General features: G+C 36.5%; 1 protein-coding gene across 1 annotated transcript; it reads left to right on the top strand.

Moving 5' to 3' along the window:
* Positions 1 to 472: 472 nt before the first annotated feature.
* On the top strand, positions 473 to 5,192 carry LOC114280724 (protein NRT1/ PTR FAMILY 1.2). The gene is made up of 4 exons (XM_028223100.2): positions 473 to 726; positions 844 to 1,061; positions 3,009 to 3,556; positions 4,204 to 5,192. Exons 1-4 carry the CDS (start codon positions 609 to 611, stop codon positions 5,078 to 5,080), a joined length of 1,761 nt encoding a protein of 586 aa, XP_028078901.2. The 5' UTR covers positions 473 to 608; the 3' UTR covers positions 5,081 to 5,192.
* Positions 5,193 to 23,173: the final 17,981 nt, after the last annotated feature.

Raw genomic sequence — 23,173 nt, 5'->3', positions numbered from 1 at the left:
AACATATATTTTTCATATAATATTTTAGGGTAAATTATACTTTGTCCCTTTAAAGCTACTCTGTCACTTTAGCCTGTTAAGTTTATTTTTTCTCACTTCAACTCTTCATATTTTAAGTTTTTCCCATTTTATTCTAAAAGCTAACTTTTGTTAAAAATTAGTCAAAAAATGACACATTACTAGTTATCTGACAGAAAAATATTTTATTATATATAATTCAGACTTCTACTATAAACTTAAATTCTAATATAATAATACATTTTTTATGTTATGTAATAATTATTATGATATTTTTTGTCTAATTTTTATCAAAAATTAACTTCAACAATAAAGTAAAAAAAAATTTGAAACATAAAAGATTAAAGTGAAAAAAAAAAATTTAAAAGGCTAAATTAAAAAAATAATCAAACATAAAAAAGGCAAAACGTAATTTACCCTATATTTTTAATATATTTTCTCACACATGTTTTTCGAGTGGCATGGTAGGTATGAAACTGAAATACGTATTAAAGAAAAATGAAGTTCCAAAAGAGAAAGTGATAGAGTGAGGGAGAGCAAAGTAGGAGTGAGAGTGAAAGTGGAAAGAAGAGGAAAAGAACAAGAAGAAGATGAAGATGAAAATGGGGTCATCATCTTCAGATAAAGAAGAGAACAACAAGTTTCCACTACTCAATCACTCTCCTAAACCCAAATTAGGTGGAATCAGAACCATTCCCTTCATCATTGGTAAAAAAAAAAAAAAAAAAAAAAAAAACCCATTCTTGTTATTCACATCCACACACATATACACTTATTTTTAATCATATATATATATATGAATTTGAGTGTTTTATTTTTTGACAGTGAATGAATCATTTGAGAGAGTGGCAAGCATTGGATTGAGCCCTAACATGGTGTTCTACTTGATGAATGACTATAACATGGAATTGGCAACTACATCAATCACACTCTCTTTGTGGTCTGCTCTTTCAAATGGATTAGCCATTGTTGGAGCTATGCTTGCTGATTCTTGTTTGGGTCGCTTTCGGGTCATTGCTCTTGGATCTATCTCTAGCCTTCTTGTAAGTCAATACCTTCCTTTATTTTTTGTTTGGATCTCGCGATTTTGATAGAATTTGTGAAGTGAAAAGAAAGTTATGAAAAACATTAACTTATTATATTTGAAGTGAAAATCCATTTTAATTGCATGTGATATGCTTTCATAAAGCATTTTTCTTTGGACTGGTTTGGTGTAGTTTTAACAGCATATAACCCTTTTTAAAAAAAAATAAAAACTATGTGCAGCTTGTCTTCATTTGGCAAATTAACAAGGCTTCGTTTGCGAAGATGTTACGAAGATGTTGCCTGTTTGTTTGGGAATAAATTATTTTAGTACTTTTTTACTTTTTATAAAAAAAAAAAATTATACAAAAAAATAGAGAGATCATATTACTCAAATAAGATAAAAAAAGATAATAATCATGCTTAATAAGTATGTTCTCAAAATAAGTTAAAAAATTAATAAAATAAAATGTGACATTTAAATCATAATCATTCTCTTATAAAACTTAAAAAAAAAAAAAAATTTAAAAAGCCAAACATAAGATCTTATCTTATATTTTATTCACATCTATTTTTCAACTTTTTTTTCTTCACAAATACTTGCCGAAGTCGAAGATGCAAACAAAATCTTAAAGTTATGAGTGACACCCAGTTTTGTCATTTATTTATATAATTTTTGCCCTAAATTTGTCAAATCCTCTGTATGATTTGGCTTTTTCAGCATATTTTTTCTTGGAAATCTGCCTTAGGTTCCACTAGTTTTGATGGAATATAGTTTTAGCAACACTTTTTTAAATGAAATAGTATATTTGCGTGTCTTTGTGTGCGCATTTATTTAGATAATTAAATTCACTTTGAAGCTTGTGAAATTTTTATTTTATCGGCTCAACTAGCTTGGCAACCCAAAAATAATCTATCTTTGGATCTTTTTAGCTTTTTTCCATCACATCATCTCTCTACTTTTCTGCACATCTTTTCGTAAAAAGATAAAAAGTGCACTTATTTAGGTCATCCCAAACAACCCCTTAAGTTAGATAATTAAATTCACTTTGAAGCTAGTGAAATTTTTATTTTATCGGCTCAACTAGCTTTGAGAATTAACAAGTTTACTTCAAAGGAATGAAAACATTCTAAATTCTAGGCCTTGTGAAATGCTTTAAATTAGAGTTTGTATATTTTTCTATATAGAATTGAATTAGGTATGCATGAAAAATACTTCAAAGAAGTATTAAATTAACACTAGATCTAGCCATGCGATCTAAAGATAGATGTAAAAAAGCTTTTAGATGTACTTAACAAGTTAAACATTAACTCAATTAAAGATAAATTGATAATTAGTCTAGAGAAGCGATAAGTTGGTTGAGTAAAAGATTAAATTTGTGGGGAGGACAAAATTTAGTGTTCATATTCACTCACTCTAGGGCACACTTTCAATTTAGAGAGAGAGAGAGAGAATTGGAGCGATTTTAACATATCATCGAGGGAGACTGAGAGTGACAATGAAATTGATAGTCTTTGTTTATTATTGTAAAAAAAAGACAATAATGTTTGTTGACTAATGAAATAGAGATGTGTGAGTTGGATATATTTTTCTTGTCTTTTCTTTGTTGAACTTCTTTTTACAAGAAAGTAACATGTGCTTACCTTAATGTGTTTTGTTTTGTTTTTTTGAGGCAATCATTTATCACCACTCTCTTGTGCCAATTATGTGTAAATATCTAACTATTCCTTGCATTATTATCAAGAGGTGAGACCAACCATTTCAACACCAAAACTACTTGTTAAAAATTTTTGAAAAATTTAAAAGATTGGTACCTCATATTCCACAAACCCAATCTCCCCCCCCCCCCCCCCCCCCAACCCACCTTGCCTCAATTTAAGGAGGAAAAAAAAAAAAAAATTGAAGAAGCCTTGTCATTGTAATTTTCAATCCCTAATTATGGTCCTATCATGTTCTGTTTTCATAGGGTATGACTACGCTTTGGTTAACTGCCATGATTCCACAGCTGAAACCAGTACCTTGCGATCAGTTAAACAATAGTTGCAACTCTCCTTCAATAGGTCCATATGTCATATTATTCGCTTCTTTTGGACTAATCTCCATTGGCGCGGGCTGTATTAGACCTTGTTCTATGGCATTTGGCTCAGACCAGTTGGACAAAGAAAACCCGAATAATCGAAGGGTTTTGGAAAGCTACATCAACTGGTATGGTGCTTCAACTGCATTATCGGCTGTTATTGCTTTAACTGTTCTTGTATACATTCAAGAAAATTTCGGTTGGCGAGTAGGTTTTGCAGTCCCCGCTCTTCTCATGGCTTTCTCTACTCTAATTTTCTTACTCGGTTCTGTTTTCTATATCAAAATTAGAGCTAGCAAGAGCTTGTTTTCTGGATTTGCTCAAGTTCTAGTAGTGGCATTTAAAAACAGAAACATTGATCTCCCTCCGAGTCCTTGTGATGATTGTTACTATCAAGGCGATGAATCGAAGCTCCTTGCACCAACCAACAACTTAAGGTATTGTATGATTGTCATCTTCGCTTCATTGGTATGTTGTGATAAAGGTTTTTTAATTATAATTTCAATTACCATATTATGAGATGTTTGGTCTTGTGAAATGTTTAATTACTTTAAATTAAACATGTAAAAATAGTCATAATATGTGCTTGTTTTTTATATATATGTATATAGTTTCCATGCATAAATGGTTTCTTCTCTCTTTCTCTTCTTTTTTTTTTTTCCATTAATTTTTGGGTAATTAATAATTCATTGAAAGAAAGCAAGCTACATATACAGAAACAAAAAGGGCATAACCAAGTGTGTAAGCGGCTCGGTTTGGTTTGGTCGGGTTTGAGGGAAATTTTAGCACTGAAGCAAACCTTTCAGATTTGTTTGTTGAGGAATCAAAACCACCATATTTTACGTCTCAATTTTGTCCCTTTTTTGGTTTAGTGTAAAGAATAGATTCACAGGAGACTTTAAGGGGTTTTGTAAAAAACCTGTGAAATCCCACATTGGGAATAAATGAAGAGAAAGGTGGAGACTGCTCTCTAAATGCCGCATACCCCTTTCCCTCCAACAATTATTCACTCCAATTATCTTTATAATATCATTGAGTACAGTTCTTATTACATAGTTTGTCGACTCTCCTCTCCATGTTGTAGGTGTTTGAACAAAGCTTGTATAATTACAAATTCCGAGAGAGATTTAAACCCAGATGGATCGGCATCAGATCCATGGAGTCTTTGCACGGTGGAACAAGTAGAATCGCTCAAGACTTTACTTAAAGCCATCCCCATGTGGTCCACTGGCATTATGGTCACCGTGAGTATGACACAAAACTCATTTGCGACGCTTCAAGCAAAGACCATGGATAGACACCTTATCTCAAAATTTGAGATTCCGGCAGGGTCTTTTAGCATATTCATGATTGTAATGCTAATAATATGGATTGGACTCTACGAGTGGGCAATAGTGCCCTTATTAACAAGATATACAGGAAATTCACGTGGTATTACCCCTAAGGTTCGAATAGGGATTTCATTGGTAGTCACGAGCATTGCAATGGCAATTGGAGCAATTACTGAAAGCGTAAGACGGAAAATGGCCGTCGAAGATGGGGTGGCGGATGATCCGAATGCCATTGTGGACATGTCTGCAATGTGGTTAATTCCACAGTTTGTCTTGCTTGGAGTGGGCGATGCTTTTAATTCAACTGGGCAAATAGAGTTCTATATGACTCGGTTTTCTAAAAGCATGTCTAGTATTGCAGTAGCTCTTTACACAGTCGGGATTGCGATGGCTGCCTTGGTGGGCAGTGTTCTAGTTAGTACCATGGATGACGTCACTAGTAGTGGAGGTAAAATAAGCTGGTTGTCGAAGAACATTAACAAGGGTCACGTAGATTACTATTATTGGCTAATTATGATTTTGGGGCTGGTTAACTTTGTTTATTTTCTTATCTGTTATCGGGTTTTTTATAATGAGCCTTTGAAGGATGAAAATGAAAGGACAGCTTTTTCTGATGAGGGCGATCAATGATGAAGAAGAAGAAGAATCACATGAAAAGTATGTATGGTATGTTCTAAGGATGTTAAAATGTAGTGTTCATTTTAATTTAGATGACATGAAGGTAAAGATTATTTGTCTATTATTTTGTCTTTGTTTTACATTTGATTTTTTATATGCTCTTAAGCATTAATAATTGAACAATCTCATTTTGCTTTTTCATATGTATTGTCTTCTATATCTGAGCAAAGTTAAAAAACAAGTTTGTTGCATCAAAAAAATCTAGTAGTAAATAAGTTAAGCTTTCCTCTCTCGGTGTCAACATCAGTCTAGCAGAGTGCTTTTGTTGTTGATGTTCTTTTCAATCTCTATGCATTTTACTGCTCCACCGGAAACTCCCTTTGTTTGTACCCTACTCTAACTTGGTAATTTCCGCTGCCTGTCCAGGGTCGCGCCTCGGTATTTGACGGTGGACTTAAAAGGCCACTTCACCTTTAAACGCTTTACGCTCAATCATTTTGAATAATGTTTGCATCGTTTGTATTACCGTAATTGCTATCAGTGAGTTAGCCCATACTTTTTCCTCCGTCATTGCCTTTTTTGCCAACAATATGCATGCATATATACTTATAATTAAAAAAAGGAAATATCACATCAGTGGGACAATGTAGAAATTATTACACTAGAAATATAATTTTTTGTGGTGTAACTTTGACAAATAGTGAGGACTTACACCATATATATGGAGAATTTATACCATACACATTACATATTAAAGTTGCACTACCATAAAAATATAAATAATCTTTGACTATCTCACTGATTTGATATTTTCCCTTAAAAAAATATGAGTATCCATGACAGGTCTTTTAATTGTAAAATTTCAATATCCATGTTATATAACCTTGAAATAATAAATATTGTCTTTGCAGGAAAATTGTTTTTCCAGCTTCCACTTTTGTTTTTGGGAATTACCAATCAGTGGTAATTTTAAAAAATTATTGCACATTAATTAAAAAAAATTATGATTTTCATTATTAATATTTATAATATCTATCACTTCGATAATTTTTTTTCCTTGACTCCACTAATAGGTTATTTCCCCCTTTGTTTTTCTGCAACCGCCCAATCATTGTTTAGGCCTTGCTTTTTTTTGTTTCTGTTTCTGTTTCTGTTTTCTGTCGCCTCTTTTTTATTTTTAAATTTAAAAACTTGTTTGATGAATTGTTTTTGCTTTCAAAAACGTGGAAAAAAAAGAAAAAAAAAAGTGTTTTCTCTCTCTCCTCCCTCGCTCCTCCAACTGCTACTAGCTCCAGCCACCACCAGTCGCTAATGAGCCAATTGAGTTGTTGCATCAATACACCCAATTTTCTTCTTAAGTTTTCTGAGGTTTCATTAGCTTTTACTTTTTATTTCCTTTACTATTAAGCTTGAAGAAAACAAACCTAAATTTCACAGATCACTCTCCTTAGGAAGTAATATCCTTGACTAGGGCTGCAAATGAGTTCGGCTCGTAAAGGGATCAACTGGTTTAATAAACGAGCTGAACTCGAGCTCGAATAAGCTTGGCTCATCAAACTCGACATGTTTATCTTTATTTAAATTATATAATAAATATATTATTTATATATTAAGTAATATATAAATATATAAAAATAATAGTAAAAATACATTATTTATATATTAAATAATATTAATAATATTTTTTATTTAAATAATATAAACAATATTAAAAAAATCTTATCAAGCCTAGCTGAACTCGAGTTTCATTAATATGAATGAACCTAGCTGAGTTCGAGTCGAGTTACTTATTGAGCCCAGCTTGAGCTTAATAAATGAGCTCGATAAGCAAACGAGTTGAGGTCGAACTCAACAAAGTTCGGCTCGTTTGCAACCCTATCCTTGACTACACTCTCCTCAGCTTTGTTACCCAGACAGTCATTTGAGCAATCTCTTCCAGTTCACTAGTGTTCAAATCTGGCGTCTCTGTCTCTTCTTGTTCAGGATCCTCTAAAACCATCTGACTAAGCCCGGTGTACAACTCCTCCCTTTTGCCGTTGTCATTACCGGTACTGACCCCATCCCTTCAAATGTATTATGAATGATACCATAAGATGGGTGTGTAAAGAGCTAAGCATATTGCTTCAGCTCCAAAAACAGAGGATTGTGTTTGTGTCGGTTGTAACTTGTAAGAGATGTGAATGAATCTGTTCAAGAATAACATATTCCTCGTTCAAGAATAACATATTTTGACTTCCTCTATGGCATTCACATTGTATCTTCTACCGGTTAATCTCATCTGCAACGGCTCAAGCAAATAATGATCATTGTATCAGAATATGGAGTAAAAGCCGAAAAGCAAAAGGCAGAAATGTTTAATACCCAAATCAACAATACACAAACTGCTACTTCTACTGAGCCTTTAGTTCTTGCACCCTCTCTTCAGTAGCCTTCAATGCTTTCCCATAGATGCTTATTAACTACATTAAAAAAAAAAAAAAAAAGAAGTAATTTTCAAGATTTAATTAATAACATAGGTCCAAGATTCATTGAGATTTGGCTGTTATTTCTTTTACTTTGAGTTTTTCATTTGTTTTTATAGAAGCCCAATGCTTCATTTGCTAAAACTCAGCCTCCTAACTTTGAGATTGTAGGTTCGAGTTTAAGGGCAATCACTTTGTATAAATTATGCCGAAAGTAGAATGTGTACCCAATGTATCCCTTCCAGGCCTCTATCAAATGGAGAAACTAATAGTTTATTTTTATTTTTTTATATTTATATTTATATGACGACTCAACCCTTAAAATAGACCTTTTGTAAATTAAATATTTGTTATTATCCTTATTTGGAATAAAATTTAAAATCAAATATATCATAATTAAAAAGTTAAAGTATTACAAATCCCAAATTATAGAGATTGTTAATATAATTCGCTCTTAATGTTGTGTTTGGTTGAGGGATTTGGAAAGAAAAATGAAAAACGTATATAAAATTAGGTGAAATGCAAGTATGTTTTATTCACATTTTACTTACTTTTTCTATTTTTCTTTCTAAATCCTTTTCTAAATCCCCCTAACCAAACACAACGTAAAAGTTTTTCACTTTCATTTTTTTCCCATCTTTCTACTTCAACTTTTGTGGATCAAAATTTGATTTTAATCGCAAAAAAATATATTTTAGCTACTAAAAGATTTTAGTCATCAAAATTCCAAACCTTAGTCGCCAAACTACAAACTTTCCGAGATTTAATAGTTGTTTGAGATAACCTAAAAAAGATAAAAAAAAAATCAAAAAGTCACCAAAAAGGTAAAAAAAAGTTTATACTATTCATTGGGCAGGAAACTTTGGCTTAAAATCAAAGTAAAAAAAGATAGAATTGCCCTTACTTTTGTCCCTTTCTCTGACATGCACGGGTGAAGAAAAAGAAAAAAGAAAAAAGAAAAGCAAAGCAAAGTGCACTGAATAGTGGTGGACACAATTCACTGACATGCACAAAAGCAAATGTGCATGTAAGAAGGATAGGTCGATATTTTCGGTATTTCATACAATATTTCAATGCACATTTTTTCGTAAAAAGTCAAAAAATTATCCCAAACAATCATATTTTTTTCTCTATTTTTTTAGCTAAAAAGTCAAAAAGTACACTTATATAGTTCATCCCAAACAACCCAAGTTGGCCAGGAATTAGGTTGTAAAAAGAGAAAAATGAGAAGGTGAAGTGAGTGGTTTTTATAGGAAAAGAGGGGTTACTTCTTGGTAATTCCTGGGGTATCACTTCACATTATTTATTTTATGGGATTGGTTTCTCTCCAGTCCGTGATTGGATTAGAGAGTATTGTTAGGCCCGTGGAGGCTCACCATATGTTCTGTTTTGATAATTCAAACCCTTCAATGTGTAAAACTCATTGAGTATTATATGCATGTAAAAAATCACGTTGATCGGATATTGATAACTATTTCATCAGATGAGATTTCTATCAACTATTTATTTTTTCACCATCTTTTTTTTTTATATGCAAAACTGATTTGATCACATAGCTATCGATATCTGATCAACATTATTTTTTACAAGTATATAGTGCTTGATGAGTTCTACACATTGAATGGTTCAAATTATCAAAACAGGACTTGTGATGGGCACCCATAGCCCAACAGTACCCTCTAGTTCGATCACTGACTGAAGGGAAGCTAAACCCTTATATGATAGTCTAAATTAAGGGGAATTTATTGGAAAGTTCTATTTTGGGAATTGTTATACTATTTGGTCTTATGTTTTAAATGGTTGATTGCAGAGTCCTTTTTAGGTGGAATGTGCAACCACAAAGTCCTTTTTCAAATGTAAGTGAGGGTTGCTTAGACGGATATAGCCTCAGTAGTTTCGAAGGAAAGTTTGTTTTTTTGGGGAATAAGTTATCACACGTTTTGGAGAGTGGGGAGTGTATTTCTATTTACAAAGGGTTCCAAGGGAAGGAATTAGGGTTTTGAATTTTTCTTCGTTAACGACGTGGGCGAGGAGTTTTTTGCAGACGACGTGAAAGGAGACAGCCGTGTTCAGGTATGCCTTGCTTTTGTCACACCTTCACGTTTTGTTGCATCATGGGTGAGAATTGGCTAACCCGTGTTTCACACTCCGAAATCAAAAAAAAATTTAAATGCAAATGTTGAATGCAATGGAAATTACGGGTATTGTCAGTATGCACGAACGTTTTGTTGGGGGGTTTTTGTTGTTGTTTGTGGATTACTATGTAAACATAAACCCTATGGTTGCTGTTTGTTGCTGTTTGTGGATTACTAATGTTTACCGTGTGGACATTAACTTCCATTTTCTGTTCACACACAGACACTTACGTTGTGATCCGTGTGTTTGTACCTTTTATCATTGGTGTTTTTTTTTTTTGAAAAATGTATTTCTCTTTTGCAGATGGACTCCTTTTTCATGCTAGTGTGTTGTTATCTTTCAGTCAATGCTGCATATGAATTACAACCGCCATACAACTTCTCCAAACTTGTCGGTTTCGTATGTACCAAATATGATGGCATATCACCGGTGTAGGAGTGTAAAAATGGCTCGCGTTCCGAAACCCGCCCGTGGTGGGCCTGACCTGTTTAAGCTCGGGCTCGAGCCCAGCTCAAGAACCTGGGCCTAGGCCATCATTTTGAAGCCTGGCTCAGCCCATCGGCCCACTTAAGGCTCAGCCCGAGGCCCGGCCTGTTCGGCCCACCCAAGGCCTAGTGTCTTTTTTAGTGAAAAATAATAAAATTTTGATAGAAAAAATTAAAAATATGTCAAGTCCACCTAAGCCCGATGCCAGGCCCAGGCCTACTAGGCCGGTCCGAGGCCCGGTCCACTGGCCCGCCCAAGGTCCAAATATCCATAGGCCTAATTTTTGGCTTGTGGGCCGACTCGGCCTGGCTTGAATTTTGGCAGGAACCCGTGAGACCCGACATGGGCCGGGTCGGGCCAGATTTACACCCCTACACCGGGAGAAGTTCTATTATTTTACAAGATCACGGGGTATAACAATTTTGCTTTGCAAAACAACGTCGACATGCATAACATGGTATGCCTTGCCCGTGCATTCCATTTACAACTAGTTGATATCATCATTGAACAACACCGAGGTAAAGGGAAAGGTCGTCATGTTGATGGCCCATCCAATCCGAGGGCTAACTCTGACGATGTGGTCCTTAGACGTAGCGCTGTGGACATTGACGACGATGTGGACTTGTTGCCAACATTTTGTTCGAACAATGACAAGGCATTCCTTTCAGCTTCATGGGTAACTGGTTCCATATACATCGGCCAGTAATTTGAGGGTGGAGCTTCGAATTTCCACAATGTACTAAGGAAGTTTGCCCTCAAATGTGGGTTCCAATTCAAATTAAAAAAAAAATGACTCCATCCGTATAACCGCCGTGTGTGCGATGCATGAAACCAATGGTTGTACGTGGTGTGTTCATGGTCACAAGTTAGAGGCAAACGGATTTTTTTACCTACGAAAGTGAAACAGTAAACACATTTGCAGTGTCGCCATACGCACTTCGAAAAACCTGCTAGTTGGCTCCGAGTTAGTTGCTGATATTATCACGGAATGGGTACGCGACAAACCACTCACACGACCCACTGAGGTCATATTGGATTTGAAACAAGACTATGATCTAAACGTTACTTACTGTGTTGCATGGCTTGGGGTCAAAAAATCAAGAGGCGAACTATTTGGCGCTTACAGTATCTCTTTCGACCAGTTACGTTGGTATAGTAACGTTGTATTGGAACATAACCCCGAAAGCTACATTAATATCGAGCACGATGACCACACATATCGGTTCACCCGGTACTTCGTATCATTCAAAGCATGCATAGACGGGTTGAAACATTGTCGTCCCCTGTTATTCCTCGACGCCACTTTCCTTAAAGGACGGTTCAAAGGATTCCTACTCGCTGCCACCGCGAAGGACGATAACCAAGGTTGGTTAGTACACCTCATCAGCCGTCCAACAATGCACCAATTTTCTTTGTCAACAAGTTAAAATAAAAACACACGTAATTTCCCAAAATCCCACTGGCAACCTGTTACGTACGTTGCATACTAACAAATCCAATTTACAACATTCCCATCCTCATTCACAGGGTTGTTTCCACTAGCTTACACAGTTGTCGACTCCGAGAACACCACGAACTGGTCATGGTTCCTCAGTCACCTCGCGTAGGTGGTTGACGTGACAAGACAACTCACATTCATATCAGACCGAAATGTCGGGTTATTTAAAGCGATGCCAACCGTCTTCCCAAATACGGAACATTATTTTTGCCTCCAACATTTGCAAAGGAACGTGCAAGACAAATTATGCTACACAAACAGTATGCACCGGGCTGGGTTGGTCACCAAATTACGCCACTGCGCGTACGCACCAACGGTTGCTACATTTAACCAGAAAATTGAACAATTCCACAAATCTGGACGGGGTGTCGCAACTGAGTTCCTAGCAAATGCAAATCCACAACATTGGGCAAATGCAATCTTTAGGTACATATCTTGGTTTGCGAAAAAATTTCATATAGACATCCAGCACCCACCCACTCGCATATGATAACAAGGACATAAGTACTCTTTCACATTACCATTTGCAGGGGTTACCGTTAAGGCAAAATCTGTTCAAACGCCACTGAATCATTCAATTCACGGGTATGGGAGACACGCAACTTTCCAATTACTCGCATGGTTGACAGCATTAGAGCAAAAATAATGTGCCAAATGGCGAAACGTCGTGTGGTAGCCCAAACTTGGATTGGTGCGATTTGCTCCAAAATGGAGTCCCAATTGGACAATGCCTTTAACAAGGACAGATTGTGGAATGTTAGCCAGTCAAATGCGGACATATATGAAGTCCACTCGTTCCCATCTGTAACTGTGGACGTAGGGCGGCGTACATGTTTGTGCTTCCAGTGGCAAATCAATAGCTTCCCATGTGTGCCTGCTATGGTTTCAATTCGAAGGAGTGGTAGGGACTTGAATAAACTTGTCGAGTCATACTTCCATGTGTCCGAATACCGTTCAACATACAAACCTACCATCTACCCATTACCTACCGTGGAACAACCACCGTTCAACCTAGTGATTATGTGATCAAACCCCCTACTGTTAAACGTCCACCTGGCAAGCTGAAGAAAAAAAGGATACTATCGAGGGGAGAGCACGTTCAACAAATTCATTATGGTCGGTGCGGCCGTATGGAGTACCACAATAGGAAAACATGCAACGAACAAATATAGTCTGCGTACACGATTCTCTAGCGCATGGCCCCAACCACTCTTCAACTAGTTTTCAAACAAGTCATCCTAATGTGTTCACACCAATAGCATATTACCCTTTTATTATTGTTACGTGACATTTATCGCAATCTTGTGGTTTTCTACTTCCCACCAAATAAATTGTTCACATCACATGGGCTACATTATTTATCCATTTTTCACTCGACCTGCTGTATTCAATGACAAAATCATAATAACATGAGCAATCAATACACAAATTATGCATACACCATACATGTTAGCTCGCAGTACAAACTCACTCACACCATTATGGCAGCAACACATCTGATTTATAAAACTAACACATCACCATTATCTACCACAAACGTAATGAACTATAATCTGCTTACACACTTCTCCAGTGCAGGGCACCAACCACTCTTCATCTAGTTTTAAAACAAGTCGTCCTAATGTATCCACACCAAATAGCATATTACGCTTTTATTATTGTTACGTGACATTTATCGCAGACTTATGGTTTACTACTTCCTAGTAAACAAAGTGTTTCCATAACTTGGGCTACATTATTTGCACATTTTACACTCGGCCTGCTGACATTTTCCACATAAACATATTATCGTGAGCAAGCACTACACAATCTACGCATGCACCATCTATATCACCCCGTAGTACAAACTCACTCACTATTATTGCGTTAACAAATCTGAATTATAAAACTAACATATCACCATCATCCACCACAAATTTAATGAACTATACATTTTTTTACCAAAAATATGTTTCCCCATACTTCAAAAATAACTGGTTTGCCACAACGTGCATTCACATGCGTCTATTCACCATACAACCACATTGTCATCGTATACTTTTTAAACGCACCAACCAAACATCAATAAACAAAGAACCAAAACATATGTCATTTCAAATTTAGCCCATTGACTGTTCGAGGACACAAAACCTAATAAGGACCATTGTGTTCACTGTCATATTATTGAAAACGTACCACAAAACATAATACTAAGTACGTAATATCCCTTCCAAAAGTAAACGAATGCAACATTATTATCGGTTAGACCTATTGTGCATGGCTAAATTATTCCCTACCCCACGCGCCGGATCATTCACAAATAACTTAACCATGTTAGCTCGTAAAACGCTGCAGTTGCCTCTTTGCAACGATCACCCAACATCCACGTGCTGCCTTATAATAACGCAAACAATCACAGTGCAATCCAATATGTGTTACGTCACATAACCAATAAACATGTCAACAAAAAAACTTCAATAACTAAAACATAAAACCGTCAAATAAACTGGTTCACGTCGCACTCACGATTCTGGTCGTTGTTGTGGACAGTCAACCACTGTTTCAAGTGCCATTTCAAAATCTTGCGTCTCTACCATGTCCTCCCCACCACAATCCTTTAACGACTGACGTTGAATCTCGATCACAATATTCTTCTGCAACACCAATAACATACATCAAACCAACAATGGCATTACAAATTTCATAACAGTCTAAAAAAGGTAATCAATCCGACCAGCACTTACCAACTTCAGTGCTTTGCCATAATGAGCACCACCTGAACTATTCCTAGGCCGCGACGAATTGAAATGCCTCCAACTGCCCATTTCTGTGTCATATACAACAAGTGTCTAGTGAGAAAAGTGACATATTGGGAAATGAATGTAACGAGCACCTTTTGCAACAACCAAGTTACTCGTCAGATATTTATAACATACAGACAAATTGTCATTTTTCGCCATATGCTACGCACCACAACATTATTACAAAACAGTGCCAACACACACCATGCATTGTAACACCCAACATGGAATATGAACATACTGACCAGGCATATACTGCTAGAAAAAAACGAGCTTTTAGGGAACTCTTTCCCCTCATTCAAAATGTTCTGTTCATTGGAAAGCACCCCCATGTACGGGTCAATAACCTGCCCCACCAGCATATGCACATGAAAAACAACCGTTTCTAACGTTAACAACACCAAAAAAAAAATCATATAAACATTAAATACCGTTGTTCAAAACCTTACACAAATACTTACATTGCCCCGTAAAGCACCTTGTCGAACTATCTCTCTAACATCAGATAAACACACCGTGTTACCATCACCCCGCCCAACCTACATGACGGCACTACAAACATGTCCACAACACCACGTCAACCATACAGTAACTTGTCAACTCAATGCAAATGTTACACCAAAAGAAACAGTAAATATAAAATAAAATTAAAAAAACTCACCCCTCACCATATCAGTCATACGCAGTACTGACAATGTCCTTCTCCTGCTCCGTAAGCATTTTCCACACCATATGTTGGTTATTAATGCCAAAATCAGAAAGCTTACTTTCACCCTCCTAACTGCATTCACATCCATTAGATTATCAGTCACCATATTTTTCAAGCTACAACCGCCAACACTCAACATTAAATTACATCCATCACTGTTCACATTTTGATGTCTCACCCGTAAAGTTGGATATTCATATTTTGGCAGATGTAGATTTTTCCTCACCTTACCTTTTATGTTACGCACAAAAGAGTTCGGCCCATCGAACGCCTTTCCACATTTCTTCCTCAACGGACTAACAACCACCACGTCATGCTCGGCCACCTTTACAACAGTTGCTACTGCGCTACGATCCACCAAGTTAGACGCTGCAGGAGCGACTAATACAGGGGGCATCCAATACATTCTCCATACAATCAATTACAATACATTTATCCCCTACACATGCATTCTCCTCATCGCCACTCCTTCCACCATCTGCACTATCATTTCCTACAGTTACTCCATTCAACCGCTGCGTAACATTATGAACCACATGATCCGCTAACTACTCTTCGAGAACAACAACACTCCTCTGTAGCCCTGCATTTTCCACTTTTAGTCTTTTTATCTCTTCCTCTTTCACTCGTAGAACACTTTCAAACCCTCCAACCAGGTGCACTGCCTACATCTCATTCTTCTTCTTCTTCTAAGAAGCAACTTCTTTCTCTAACTTCAATATTGGTTCCTCTCTCTTTATGTTTCGCATTCCAAACTCATTAACATCCAGCGTAACACGGTCACACCCAATAGTTATATTACTTGTTCCATCAATGTGTGTTGACGTACCAACTGTAGCAGCTACATTATCCTCAACACAGCCTAAATTGGGTCGCAAAATGCTCCTTCGTCCACACATGATCGGCGTTGTATGCAACTCACCTCCATATTCACTGTTACCGTTACTGCCAGAAGCAACCTCCACATCCACATCACCGATTGGCGTAACCTCCCACCATTAAGCTCCCCTTGTACCGCAACATCATTATCGTTCAAATCCACTTCCACATCCATCCCACGCATTCCACCTTCTCCAACCAATATAGCAAGCTCGTGCTTCGTAGTAACTAATTGTCCCAGACTCACCTACAACCGACACAAACGAACAAATGAGGACATTCATGTCAAACACACCATAATTGATTTAACAATTTCCATACTTTCACATACCTTAAACTTAATAGCACTACATAACTTCACAGCACGTGCACTTGTAATCAACTTGCCAACGTCCCACTTTAAGAATCTCAAAAATATATGTGCAGATTTTGCTTCAACGATCGACGTGTGTTCACACAACCAATACTACACCACATACTGAACCAACCACCAAAACAACCGTAATAAGTAAATAACATCATTCCTTACAATAATAACAAAAACATGCGTCTAATGCAAAACATATGAAGTACACATTTAATTGCACTTATCAGCAATGCAACCACACATCTGGTCACTTTGTGTGGTATGGAAATCCTAACAGAACTCATCAGGGTGCTACGTACTGTTCCACTCCAATCGTATAACTTCATCGCCTCGAGGTTGTCAACATACCAAATAAATGTCCAGCTAAAATTTTTCCCAGATGTCGCAAAAAACAATTTCACACACGCATACAAACATAACAGTTTTGCAGTGTCCTCATAATCTGTCGGCGCCGTTCCCACTGCTGCGTCAACCAGCAACTCCTTTACAAGCTTCGTAGTGATTCGTCTTACACCATGACACCTCTGCTGCACAAAATCCGATGCAAGCCTCAGCCATGCTGTCAAATCCAGGAAAGCACAGCCACACTGTAAACCAAACAGAACCTGACATCCTCATCCGTAAAATCAATCCCACGTCCACTAATCACAAACTTCCCCTTCCGCACACTGTAACATTGTATGACGTTCACCACCAGATCATCACATTTCCTGAACTCGGTGTGGTCCAGCTAATTAATCAATATTGACTCGAAAAGCACCCAGAATGGAGTCTTCCGTAAATGTACAAGGTGCATTTCTGTTAAATTTACTGAGTACACCATTTTCACTAGGCTTGCGATGTTTGACTGGAAATTCATTCTTTGTTTCGAACGTTTATTAGTACCACCCACACAGGTCACCGGGTTCGGCTACTTGAATAAATTACGACCTGGCATGGTAGTCCCAACTTTACGGGATGTCAATCCACCCTTTGTTTCTTTGCATATCCGTTCGTATGACCTAGTCCACGAACTAGCCTTTATTTCAGACCCTGCATCACAAACTGCTACACCATTACACAGTAAACAAATCCACATCCATTTCACACACACTAGTACAATGTCACACTCCATTAAACACGTTATTGGTGGCACACCAACCACACCATTAACCTTTGCAATGTGGCAGCAATAACAATTTTACAGATCACAAGACCGATATATGGGATTTATGGGTCAATTCCTTTCTTTTTTTTTCTTTTTCCTTTTTTTTTTCTTTTTTTTTCAGGTCGTCATATATGAGACACTAGTGACATTTTCCATTCTGATCAAAACAATAAACAATTCAAAGAAGATATATGGATCAATGTTGACAGACCTACTTTATGAGCCTACAATTTCGTACTTTTGTCTCACCATCTAACTCATCATCATGGGTGGAAATTTCAAAATTGATTTTTGACGATGAAAATTATAATTAATTTTACACAATGTCAACACATTCACAAACAACATAAACTGCAACGTGTTCACATAAAATAACAAACAAATCTAAAACATAATGCTATGAAAATTTTGACGTAAAGTATTTGTTGCAATTATTAGGCATCCCCACCCCTAACCGTACATTTAATCGCACATTCCCCTAATAAGCCCCCACGTCGAATCTATTAACCTCACAACAACTAAACATTACACCATGTGTTATTTACACATAAAACACATTTATCTGTCGTTCCACATAAAAACCAACAAAACAAATTTGACATTCCAATCTCAAAACAACAAAACACCCAAACGCAACAACACCAGCAAAACAACAAAAGCAAAGGTGCAACTTCAAATGCGTGGTCCCCCACACATCAATAAAAAAAAACCTTACAAAACCAAATCCACATGACTTATAAGACCTAGATATCACATATGTAACATACACACCACTACACACACATTTGTAAGAACAATACTCAACTCACAGCAAACAAAAGGCAAAACCCTAAGTCAGCAACACATAAACATTTCACATACTAGTAGACATCATCATGACAAAACCAGAACACTTACGTTTCGTAGACATTTTGCAAATCTCTATTAGGTGTTGATGATCTCCCACTGCAGACGTTCACACTTGCACAACCAAAAACCCCAAAAAAACAAAAGAAACTATCCGCAACCAATCCTACGAAACTTCCTAAATTTTCTCTCGAATTTAGAATGTGGGACGCAATCACATTGAGTTTGAAATTTGAATTTTGGGAATCAACAATTCAAATTGACCTACGGTTCTATCACTTACGGAGGGTTTCGTGTTCCCAAATTGAACATCTCATGTTTCTAATTTGGGGATTCTCCCACGCCCAATATGTTATTGTGTGAATTGGATTGGAACGAACTAATTTACAAATGGATATAATTGCATGTGTTGGGTCTAAAGGGATACGGGCAAATGGGTTAACGTGGGGTGCAATTCAATGACTTCACACTTTATACAACTACCAATCACACACCCACGTCATGCCCCTCTACACACACACCTACTTCGCACACACTGCAAAATACTAAAAGACTATTACTACGCTTTTTCTGCCAACATGAAACACACGCACTGTTATTCCCATAATTAAATTAACAATTATAGACAATGCTCTGACCAATGGCAAATCGAAAAACAACTAGCCAGAAGGACTGTCTGGTTAACAAGAAAACATTTAGGACCATACAGATCAAAAGACCGAAATATGGGATTTATGGGTTAATTTCCCCTCAATTAATGACGTATTAGAAAAATATGTTGGTGAAACAAAGTCACTGTTTGGTAAAAAAAAAAATTAGTTAGTTTTTTGGTATTGAAACTTTTTTAATTTAGGATTAAAAAGTTCGTTTGGCAAATGTTTTGTAATTTTTTATTTTTGTAGAAGAAAAAGTAAAATAATTATGATTTGAATATGACATTTTGTTTAATTAACTGATTTAACCTATTTTATTTTTTTATACTTTTTTAATCTTAACAAACTTAACCAAACGAATCCATAATAACTCACTTTTATTAAAGGATTATTTGAGATGATCTAAATAAATATATATTTTTATTTTTTATAAAAAGATATATACAAAAATAAAGAAGATGCGATCTAAAAAAAATAAAAAATATACTTATATAGTGTACCTAAATAATGCCTAAATAGTTATGATTTCTTATTTGAGAAGAGTACAATGCAAGTAACGTTGCATGTTAATCCAAGACAATCTAATAATTTTTTAGAAAGGGATTAGAGTTGGTTGATAGTGATGACTTGAAGGCCAAAAGTAATTTCACAAGGATGAAGAAGGGTATAAAGTAATTTCATAGGTTTAGTTTTTTTAAGTTTAAATTTGAATTTAACCCAAGAGGTTGTGGCATCCTGGCAAGATCTTGGGGCATAAGTCTTGAGGTGTAACGCCCTAACCCTTCACATGTCATCGATATTGTCCGCTTTGGGCCTCGCCCGCATGGATTTGTTCTTTCCAGTGGATCACCCCTCTCAGAACTACTCCAGCCTAAGCACACTTAACTGCGGAGTTCTGCTAGGGATTTCACCACCCAGGAAAAGGCCTCGATGCTACATAAGGGTTCAAGTTTTTACTTTTATAGCTCAGGAACTCCCACTCTATTCCCGATGTGGGGCACCGGGACCTTACAATTGTCACGACCCAAACCCGCCCCTATAGGTTTAGTGCCGTAACCGGCCAGTAATCCGGGATTACCAAAGGCCTGCTTCACAGTAATGACAATAATACAATATAAAGGGGGCTGACGAAAGCCAATCAATAATAAGACAATGTCCAATGAGCTGTGAGGACCTGAATGAAAATAAACTTTCATATACATAGCCACTTATGCCAAACAATACATATATAAGACAATATGCAAGCTAGGGAATTAATCCTGTCATCAAGACTGTGTAAACAAAAGTCTTAAACATTCTTTACACTTAGCAAAAATAAAAAGGTAGATTTGCATCACCCAAAAGCCTTGACTCGTACGGGTTCGGAACCTCGTCATGAGGCAAAAAAGTTGGCTTGAAAAAATATGAGTTCGGGTCGACGCCTCTAACGTTGATTCGGTATAATAAATTGTGAGCTAAAGCCCAGTGAATAACAATTGTGTAAAGAGGTTAAGAATGAATGCCCTTTCAGCATTTTAAACAGTCAATTGCATCAGTAGATCATTTGATCGATCAATATCTCATATTTCATATCATATATGTCATATAGTAATTATAGCAATTATACGTGATACATCCAATAACAGAACAGTACAGTAGGTCTTAAAAGACCAAAAAGTCAATTGATGGCCATCAAACAGTAAACGGTAATTTCAAAATTTGGAACTGACAGAGATCTCTGTGATGGTAGCAGTAACAGTAATAGTAACAGTAGCAGTAACGGTCAGTTGCTATGAATGCCACGAGTACAGTTCATAAATAGGACAAACATTCGTTTACTAAACAATATCATTTCAAAAAGCACTGCAGTTAATTATTCAAAAAATAATTATAATTGAACATACCTTTACAACATTGTTACTCACAGTTAGTTCCAAGGCAAATAGATTGAGTAGGCGATTCAACTATCTTGTGGTGCGACCTACACAGACACATAACAATATAAAGTTGAAACACACGCTCGGATAATATGTAACTTATTTCACCTTTCTCTTTGTGAGTTTCTACTCCTTATTCCCATTATGGTGACCCAAACTTGGCCTAGAAATGCCTAGGATGCAATGAGGATGTCAAGATGCATGAAAAGACACTTAGTCAAATTTCTGAAAACAGGATCCCCGCTCGAGCGTGGCTTTCTTCGCTCGAGTGGACATGAAAAATGTGAGTGGTCGCTCTAGCATAACTTCCCTCACTCGAGCAGTCTGCATACTTTGAAAAAGTGTTGATTGCTAGATTTTTTCGCTCGATACACGCTTAAAACTCGGTCGAGCGTATGACTCAGGTCCTCGCTTGAGCGTAACTATTCTCGCTTAAGCGGGCTGTAAAACATGTCCACTTCTGGGAGCATGCATTTCACGCTCGAGCAAACTTCTGGTCGCTCGAGCAGAAAAGCAAGATCACGGAGTGGTCACTTGAGCACAGGTTCTGTCGTTCAAGCCGAGAATGCAAATTCTAGAATTTCTAGATTGCACTTCCAAGCTCATAACTCGAATCCAAAGCCACAAAGCATGTTCTTTTGGACCAAAAGCTTAAGAAAACATGTTTAAACTTGTCAAACATCATGAATTCCAAACCGTTTCACCAAATCAAGGCCCAAAAGTTTAAGAATTGTGTAAAATCAAACATGGTATATCATAAGCATAACATATATGAAGTATCTTGGCTCCAAAGCTTTCAAAACTTGTTCAAATGAAAAGTTAAGCATAAAAACATGTTTAACTCTTGAAACAAAGACAAAAGGAGCACATGTATGTGAGAATTCTTTGAAATGAAGCTCAAAATTTGATGAAATGACCATGCATGCATGATATGATCTAAATTCTCTTAATTCTAACTCAATTCTAATGCTTTGACAAAAGAACTTCTTGAATTCTCTCCATTACCAACTTAAACACAAGGATTAGGAATCAATTACTCACCTAGATCCTTAATTGAGTTCTAAATTGATATGTCTTTGAGCTTCCAAATCGATTTCTTCTATTTCCTCTAGATTGCTAACAAATTCCCTTAGTTTGAGCTTAATTTTTCTCTAAATTAAGGCCCTTAATTCAACAATTGCTTTATGTAGGCTTAATTAGGAAATCCACTTAATGACTAATTAATTGATGTTATTTACTCTAATTATTTGGTTCTGAATCGAATTTAAATCGAACCCACCATAAATTTCTAAAAATCCTAAATAACACATATCTTGAGTCAATTTCTGAATCAAATGCCGATATGGCCTTCAATTCGCAAACCGGAACATAAACATGAATAGATCTTTCTTCGTTAAATAGATATAATAAAAAATAAGGTAATTATGATGCGAAATCTTACTTATACTAAATTAAATTATACCAATGCGGATTAGGCTCTAATTCCTATCCCATCATTTAATTCTAATCTATTAAAATTAACAAATCAGACATGTTAATATTCACTCTAACATATCGGCCCACAATAATACATTTCGAATAGTCACATGGCACAACAATAACATTCAATACCAGCCAATCACATAATTAACATTAAGCACATAATTAATCTAATTAATTTGCTTAATTAAGGAGACGGTTATCACATCCTCTCCCCCTTAGGACGTTTGGTCCTCCAAACTCAATTACTTTCCTCCGAAAAGAATATAAGATCAAGTGGAAATAGGTATGGATATCTTTTCTTCATATCGTCCTCTCTTTCCCAAGTTGCATAGACACCACCATGATTTTGCCAATCCACTTTCACTAGTGGAATTTCCTTATTTCTCAACTTTTTGATCCGGCGGTTAAAAATCTGAATGGGTCGTTCTTCATATGTATAGTCATCACTCAACACCACGTGGGTAGGTTCAATAACATGGAAAAGATCTCAGAGATAATCCCGCAACATTGATACATGAAAGACATTATGCATATGTTCCATTTCGGGAGGAAGTGCCACCTGATATGCCACTGGAATAATCTTTTCAATAATTTCTTACCACCTGACATACCTTGGCTCTAATTTACCCTTGGTCCCAAAATGAGTATGTCCCTTCATTGGCGTCACTTTTGTAAAAACATGATCACCCACTTCATATTCCCTGTCTAGCCTCTGGACATCCGCGTAACATTTCTGTCGGCTTT

Source organism: Camellia sinensis, chromosome 7, assembly GCF_055761805.1.
Source record: "Camellia sinensis isolate YWXY chromosome 7, ASM5576180v1, whole genome shotgun sequence".
NCBI lineage: Eukaryota > Viridiplantae > Streptophyta > Magnoliopsida > Ericales > Theaceae > Camellia > Camellia sinensis.
This window is presented reverse-complemented; position numbering and strand designations above follow the sequence as displayed.

Coding starts and splice junctions, on each gene's coding strand:
- LOC114280724 (XM_028223100.2), top strand. CDS start 609: ATGAAGATGAAAATGGGGTCATCATCTTCAGATAAAGAAGAGAACAAC. Junction 727..843: donor AACCATTCCCTTCATCATTG/GTAAAAAAAAAA, acceptor ATTTTTTGACAG/TGAATGAATCATTTGAGAGA. Junction 3,557..4,203: donor GCACCAACCAACAACTTAAG/GTATTGTATGAT, acceptor TCCATGTTGTAG/GTGTTTGAACAAAGCTTGTA.